This window comes from Pelodiscus sinensis, chromosome 2 (assembly GCF_052426305.1).
Source record: "Pelodiscus sinensis isolate ZL-2025 chromosome 2, ASM5242630v1, whole genome shotgun sequence".
NCBI classification, from domain to species: Eukaryota; Metazoa; Chordata; order Testudines; family Trionychidae; genus Pelodiscus; species Pelodiscus sinensis.
Window position 1 is genome coordinate 219430190 of NC_143053.1, and position 8405 is coordinate 219438594.

The 8405-nt window shown below is 43.1% G+C and overlaps 1 protein-coding gene across 5 annotated transcripts in view; it reads right to left on the minus strand.

The window, feature by feature from the left end:
• The window catches only part of ADAM22 (ADAM metallopeptidase domain 22), a 201788-nt gene extending 193820 nt beyond the window's left edge, over positions 1 to 7968 (minus strand). For 2 of the 5 annotated variants that reach the window (XM_075922419.2, XM_075922416.2), the window contains exons 1-2: positions 6325 to 7961; positions 5809 to 5969 (exon numbers count right to left, since the gene is read on the minus strand). In XM_075922419.2, the coding sequence (XP_075778534.1) occupies positions 5809 to 5969; positions 6325 to 6403 (240 nt within the window). In that variant the 5' untranslated portion in view covers positions 6404 to 7961. Of the gene's footprint in view, positions 1 to 5808; positions 5970 to 6324 lie in introns of all 5 variants that reach the window. The other 3 variants (XM_089776712.1, XM_075922423.2, XM_075922422.2) reach the window with 3 other exon arrangements.
• Between the last annotated feature and the right edge of the window lie 437 nt (positions 7969 to 8405).

The following is an 8405-nucleotide window of genomic DNA, read 5'->3' on the forward strand; positions in this document are numbered from 1 at the left end:
TTGAGATACAGATTGAACCTCACTAGTCTGACACTCTTGGGGCCTGACTAGTGCCAAACAAAAGAATTTACCAAACCACGGGTGGTCAATATTGTAGTGAGTGGGTCTCTTTATTTTTATTTCACTGAGGCGAATAACTGAAACAGCACTTGCAATGCTGCTTAACAATGTATGACTGTACGAACATACCCTATATATGCCTATGCCTAGTCAAAGCTTATCAGTTCTCTTCATAACAAAGTGTTAGTGTTGTTACACAATTGTATGGTACTGGCACAAGGAAACAAGTACATAAAGCGTAAAAAACATGCTTTTTACCAACACTTCCACTGCTGGTCACTTAGAAGATATTTAGGGTAATTTAGAGCTAAATAACAGCACAAACCACTGACTACCAGGATTAATGGCTGTTAAAGTTTACAGGACCCTGGGAAACTTGGCCACACGTACGATAAACAGACATCCAGCTAACTAAAATCATGCCAGACCATGGATATTGCCAGATCAGAGAGAGCCAACCTAGAGAGGGTCAACCTGTACAAAGAAGTGAATTCTTGCAATTATAGAATCAGAAATTGAACCCGAATTTCTTGGCCCCCTATCCAGAGCCCCTTTACATCTGATCCCATTCCATACTGTAGATCAAAATATTGCCAATATCAATCTACAGCCTAAGGTTGCTGGCCTTCAGAACATAGTGCCAGGCAAATATGTGTCAAAAAGTTTTCTTGATTCTGTGAAACCTATGGAGGTTTTATTCCAGATCATGGGCAGATAGCAAATAGCTGGATGCCAATTAGTACTGCCCAATCCTGAAAGCCAACAACCTTAGACATTGCAGTTAAAGTTATGTGGAACCATGCGCTAGATTGCTTTCACTACCACAGTGGCCCCTGACATTCAGGAATTATGTTGCAGGAGACTTTGCCTCTCGTGCTCCCTGTTGGTCACTGCTTCAGCCCTGTGATAGCCTGTCCGTCTCTGGGTCTTCCATGGCCTGGCCCTCCATCCAGTTTACCTCTTCAGTTCATCACTCTTCCAAATGATCATTGGTCTGCCTCTCTTGTAGTACACTGAAGTTTTCTGCTTCTCATCCCCTATTCCTAGACCTGCAGAATTTCTCCTATGCTGCTTCATCCTAGAAGGTTTTTCCACATGCCTGGAGACTCTAGAAGCTTATCTCAGGGCTCTCTCTGTTTCTTGTAGGCCCTAATTCAGGGCTTTCCCCTGGAATTCCTTTTCGCCTAACTTCCGCAGACTTCCCCCAGAATTCTCCTTGCTCCTACGTTTCTCTCCTCAACTGGGTTCACAGATCTATTTAAGAAATCCTGTCCTGATCCTCTGCAGCAGGAGTCGGTTATTAAGCTCCATTACAACCAGCTGCATCACAAGTTTCCAGATGACTAGAGAGCCTAAGGGACAGCCGCTAAGTCACAGGCAGGGCTGAGCCCAGCTTGCCTTAATGGCTAGCCAGACTTTGACAATCCTACACTGAAAACATCCTGTTTCCATGCCTGAAATGATCAAGTCCAGGGGTTTCCAATGAGTGGCTAGATGAGTCCAGTTATTTACTTTGTGCATATTACACCAAGGCACAGAGCCTAAAAACTGGTGAGCCAAACACAAATATGACCATTAGCAGCATAAATCAATGTAGTCAGAAACTTGGATAAAATTGAAACTGTAAATCCATCCCTCCTGGTGGCCTTTGCCCTCACTCATCCCCTTCTCTCTCCCTTCTTTTTGACCTCTCACTCTCCTCTGGCCCATCAGCACACAAACAAGCATACTTTGGTTCCCTCATCCTCAAAAGGCCATCTCTTTACTCCATCTGTCTCCTTTCTCTTCTTTGCTGTGACTCCCAAACTCTAGTTTAGATCCCATGGAGTGCTGCTTCTGTGGTCTTTTCCTCTGGACTGAAACTGCTGTAAGGTCAGTAAGGAACTCTTCAGGGCCCTAACTTAGAACATGAACTCCACCCTTACCCTCCTTAACATCTTGTCCTCCTTGGTCTTCTGTACCGGCATCCTCTCCTTGTTCTCCTAATGCCTTCAGCCTCTAAAAGAGGAGGACCCAATCTCTGTAGGAATCTCTATTTTCTTTGTATCTTCTTGTTGTTCTGTCCTATTCACAATTTCACTTACCAGGTTTATGCCAATGATTCAGAAATCTGCTTGCCTGGTCTTGACCTGTTTCCCTAAATCCAATCTCAAATCTCCACCAGATCTCTGATCTATCCTTGCATATTTCAATAACAGTTTAACAACATGGCCAAAACCACAGGTATTTCTGCTTATATCCTTTCCCTTTCTCCAGTCTGTTTCTGTCAATAATTCCACCAACCTCTCTGTTACTCAGACCCATTACGTAGGAGTCATTTTTCATTCTTCCCTATCTCTTAACCCACCCATCCAGGCTAGGTCCACATCTTGCAGCTTCCCATTCAGTTCTATGTTTAAGATCTAATCTATTCTTCCTTTTCACAGTTAAAACTCTCATTCGGGCAGTCATATCCCATGCTGATTAGTGTAAATTCCTCTTCTCTAGGTTCCCTGGCACCCATATCTCCCTGTCCCTCCTTTCTTTGATTTGACTAAACACAGCTGCTAAGATCATCTTCCTTCTCCACTGTTTTATGACGATTTCACTGCTGTCCATACCTCTTCTGGATCCCCATTTTCCTTTTTCCACTACAATCAGCACAAGATTTTTTTTGTCCCAACTTTCAAGGCCTTACACAACTCTGCTTTCCATACATATCTGTTCATCTCCTATCAAGTTGTCCTTATCACCATTACTTCTGCTTTGCCAATAATGGGAGACTTGACTGCTTCTCCTACAACCATTTGATGCCTTTCTGAACACCTATATATGGAACACCCTTCCTGACCTAATCCATAACTAATCCTCTCCTTCAATTCTCTGTTCAAAACTCATTCTCTTCCATAACTCCTAAAAGAAATTGGCCCACTCGTCATGGGTAGAATGAAGAACAGTCAGAAATAAGTAATATGTATCTAATAACAATTTTTAAAATCTATATACAAATTGCATTTATTTTGACTGTGTCCTTGTTCTGCAACCCTTTATACATCACTTGCCTTCTTATTTTGACTATGAATTCTTTCAGGCACATCTCTCATGTGGGTGAGAACTGTATCTAGCACACTGTAGGCACTAATAATTCAACATTAAACTTATTGTGTGATTTTATAAGTGTCATTTAACTTTTGCTGTGCCACTAGGTAGAAGCAATCCCCAAAATTAATTCTGTTCCCTGCAGAGGATGGATGGATGGATAATTGGCAGCAGTAATGTAAAGTTTTATTGTAGGGGTGTTGCACTAGAATACTCAGCATTGTGAATTATCCAACTGCAACAATGCACTTTTCAGACTTTGCACTGCTGTAAAAATACTCTCTAAAGAGGCAGCTCCTCAAAGCTTTCCTGAAGCAAATATAGCAGTGTGGTAGATCATATGTTGTCAAGCTGACTCAGAACTCCAGGAATGCCAATCCTTTTTTCAATTAAGTAGCACTCATCCTTCTATAAGAAAAATATATAAAACCAGTGCAGACTCATTGTTTTGGGTTTGTTGATATTCTACTCTACCCTTCCCATCACTACTAATTACCGATTCCTTCAATGTGCCAACAGCTACTATAACATGGGAGGGTCTATGAATGCATTAAGTAACAGAAAGTGGCTTATTTATAAAAGAGGAAAACTTCTAGTTGCATGCTGATATTTTAGTAACCAGCAATGGTGGAAACAAAATAGATCACTAAATATAATTTTGAAAAGCTTGTCTGGGTGTAAAAACTATGCTGAATATAACAACATAAAAGTTGAAATGTGAGTCAACCATTATTTCTCTTTTAAGCGAAAGGGATGAGATTAACATTGCATAATGACTTAGTTAAACATGGATGAAATGCGACATTTTTTCAAGAGCATCTGGATTGGTAAATAAAAGATTGGAAATGTATGGAAACTAGGGAGGCATGTCCAGTTTAGACAGAGACACAGGCCACAATTTTGAATTGTAGCATTGTACTTGATAGCAACTTTAAATATTTGTAATAGAAGTGGCATATGCTGTCAGTGTACGTGAATGGTTCAAAAACTTCAGGGGTCCTCAAGTGACTGAAAGGCTGACACAATACAGTATTTACAATAGTTTTAAATGCTTTCAAAATGTGTATAATTTGAAAAATCAAATAATGTTTGCATCACGACATATCAACAAGTCTCAAAAACATCAACTTCACATAGGATGAAAATAAATGATGTATAAGATAACTGAATATGCTATGTAAAAACAATGTACAATTGAATCATACAAAGAGAACACAAATTGCCAGAACTTTCTCTCATTTCTTCTCCTGACAAACTTTGGAGGATGTAAAAAATATATATTTGGATGTAATATTAAGCTCACTACTGATCTTGGATTGCTACAGTCACCAAGAATGGATCGCTATTTCAGGATCTCAGTCAACGACAACATGTTCTGAGAAACTTTTTGCAATATTAGGCAAAAAGATGTTTATATCAAAACACATAGTATATTTAACTGGATTTACATGGACTAAAATTTTTTACATGACTTTAAGTCTTGTAGTGATAGAAGAATGCTACGCTTATAACTTACCAAAAACTGTAGCGATGTATGTTTATATATAATTGGTTGCATATTAGTACCTAAACACTAAATGTTTGCAGTCAGTTCACTTTTTTAATTTAGGAATTACTGTATTTGTTTCAATTTTAATAAGTGTATCTTTGCTTATTAATCACAATCCTAATGCACAAATGTCATTCAAATCAGACATTGTACATTAATTTACTGCTGCGAGTATTTTTTCAGCACCAGTTGTTGCAAATAAATGTCATTCTTCCTCTTGGGGAATAACAATAAAAGCAGCTCTATCTTTAGGTAAATTCAAAAAGCTAGAAATCATTTCCAAAAAGTACCTATGGGCCATTGTAAATTAAAAGGAATAAAAAAAGTCAATGGAACTATCCCTTCAACTTCCTCATAATTTGAAATGAGGGGTGCATCCCAGTCAGAAAACATTTTAAAGTAATATTGCTTTAATTTGCTGTATTTGGTATCTTTGTGGTCCATTACTCTGTCTGGAAGACAACCACTTTTCCAAACACAATTTCTTACACAAGTAACTTTTTCTGCAAAAATGATTCTCCCTGTTCTGTTTGTACAAAGGTACTGAGCTGGCACTAATGGCATTGCAGAGTAAAACAAAGCTTTCCTATTTTAAAAATAGGAGTTAAATGCATCTATATTCTTAAAAGCACATGGATCTACCTAACGCCAGACTGTCTAAGAAGCCAGTGATGCAGGAAGTTGGAACACGCACGTCTTCCCGACAGCCATAGATCAGGAGAAACACTCAGGGAACCTGCAGCAAAGAAGCCTCTGGTCTGTTGCAATTGCTTTGAGCCCAGCCACGGGGTTACGTGAGACCGCCCCGCTCCTACAATCGCTTTGAAAAGAATAACCTGAGCTACCCCAGCGCCACCCCTTCTTGCTACTGCCTAAAGCCCAGGGGGTCGGTCTCGGCAGCGGGAGGGCTTAGCCAGGATCCGTGCAATGTTGATCCCGCATCCCGGGTACCTCATTGGTGGGCTGGCTGCAAAGCCCCCTCCCCCTTGGCTGTAATTTCTATGCATGGCGCAGCATCATACATGACTAGCATTTGGAAAGAGCCCGTTTCACCCAAGACACGTCTCCGGGGCAACAAGACACCAAAGCCTCGGCTCCCACCAGGGACCCACCCGCCTGACCTGCTTCCGATCCGAGCGGCTCCGGAGCCGAGTGGTCAGCACCCCGTGCCCCGTCTGGCTGCCGTCTTCCGGGCGGTGAATCAGGCGGAGGGGGACGATATTTTCCCTCTCCAGGAACCGGGTTTCATCCCTTCGCTCCATCTCCGTCAACAAGGCGGCCCCTGGGGGAGGGAGGAAAGCACAGGCTCACCCCGCTGGCCTCGCCAGGCGAGGCTGGGATTATAACCCACCCCCCCGCGTGGAGGGGGGAATAACACCTGAGCCGCGCTTCCTGCTCACGGGGCTCGGACAGCGACCTGGCGAGGGCAAAATCTCCATCTTCATGGGGCCTGTTTGTTAAATGCACCTTTCCACCCGCCCACCCCACATCCCCGACCTGAAATGTAGCTCGCGTCCGCAGCGGCTGCACCATGTGTTAATTGCACCTGCCAGGCCAGCCCCCGCTTGCCGCTGACAAGGGTAAGCCCCCCAGGAAAGGTCGCTCGCGTGCGGCAATCAGAAACGGTGGTAACTTACCTGCCTTCCTGGCACGACCCAGGCAGAAGGTCCCAAAGGCACAAAGCATCACGGAGAGCAGGTAAGCCGCTGGCTGCATGGCTTTGTCCTTCAGTGCCCCCCACCCACCCGCCTTGGAAATGATCAGAGACAGGTTTGCATGGTGCAATACTGAGCAGCTTAGCGCGCTCTCCCCCTCGGTCCTGTGCGCTCTATGGCCGGCCGTGCATTGCTGCTGCTGCTGCTCCCTCAGTGCTGCATTGTGTTTTACTGGCTTCCGTTAGCCTGCTGGATCTTTTACTGCATTGGGTGGTTTGCTGTAGCTTAAGTGAATTTATGCTCCTCCCATAGCTCCTCATCCACATTCAGTCCCTCTACTAGAGGGCTCTATATCAATAGCCAGCTAGACTTTCCTGAAAAATCGCTCTACACGGCTCTGGCGAGGGGAGATGAGTGAGTGAGGATAGCTGGGAAATGTAGTTATTAAAGCCCTGCACTAAGGACATTTAAAATTATACTGCTCAGAGAATTAGAGAAAAAAGTATAAAGTACAAACTTGCCCTAGCAGGGGTGCATTCAATAATCCAGTAGGTCTTTCCCCTACCACTTTCTTTTCCCTACTACTGGTATTATTACTGATAATGCCACTTTACATTTTGTTTAAAATGTGGCAATTCACGAGATTCCTCTGTCGGGGGAAACACTTGGTATAAACTGTGCTCATCCAATAGATAAAGAATGGGCAGCCCTTTTTGTGCAGAGATATGGACTTTAATGGACCTCTGTGGTCCCACCACTGGTTTACAGTCTCCATGCTGCTTCTCTCCCAGCCTTAAGAGTCTGTTAACTGTTTCCTGCATTTCCCCCCTTACAGTATGTCTGTTTCTGCTGTTCTGCCTTGTTCCCTCCTTTTTAATCTGTTCTCTCTTCCTCCCTGCTGACTCCCCTCCTGCAGAACACCCCTGGGGAATGTTTAAAACTCCATACAGAATACGGTTTGCATTAAAATATACTAACACGTACCTCAGGGTGAGACTGAAAGGTATAAAGAATTTCTCATACGTAATCCTGGTGTACCTAGGATAGCATCTGTCCTAATCAGAGCAGCCTCTACATGTGTGACTCATATTCACTCCCACCTACTAGGAATTATGTGGCAGTCTTCAATTATTGCAAAATGATTTGACAGTCTTTAATGGATCCCTTTTTCAGAGCTTGACAGGAATAGAAATTGCATCAGAAAAAGAAAACCAACACGTTTCAACTTGGCAAAAGGCTGACAGTAGGGCATCCTTAAAATAACCCAAAATCAAGATTTAGTGAAGAGAAGACGGTCAGGAACTTCAGAGGGGTCTAACTAAGCAATACAATGTAGGATGAAATTGCATTCACCAACTGTGATGCTTTGGGATTCCAGATTAATAAGGGCTTGTGTCATTGCCTGCCCCACAACTCTGGGTGCTTTCAGTGCTATGCTGCTGCAGCTCACAATCCTGATGCCAACATCCTGCACTTATGCCCAGGCTACTACTGTCCAGTTACTTTTTGAGAAATGACCCCAGCACTTTTCCAATCCTGAACTTCTCCAAAACTGGTACTGTGCAGTGTCCAGCCCTCTCACTGAACACTTTACAGAAGTGATTCAATGTGTTGCTCCCTTATAGAGAATACACTGCAGCTCATTAACTGAGGGTTGACAAAGCACTCTGTGGTGTTTCAGATGCTGCTTGTAATTATTAGAACTGGGAGCACTGGCTGTTGGGAGTCTGGACACAAGGAAGAGGGGGGAGGAGATTAGCCAGGGCTGAGTGAGAGCTACAGCGGGGTTCATCAGCTTTGTAAAGAGGTTTCACTTTTGGTAAATAAAGTCCTGTTGAAGTTTGTTAGTACTTTGCTTGCATGATACAACATTTTGGTGACAAGGATGGATCTTCTGCCTCTGAACCCACCTGCACTTTTTCTGCAAAGCCCAGGTGAGCCTGCAATTGCTTTTACTGCCTGGATACATATGTTTGAGATGTATCTGCTTGTAATCAGTGCTGCAGAGATTTCTGAAGTAAGAAAACGTGCTCTGTTAATTCACTGCCCTGGAGCAGAAGGGC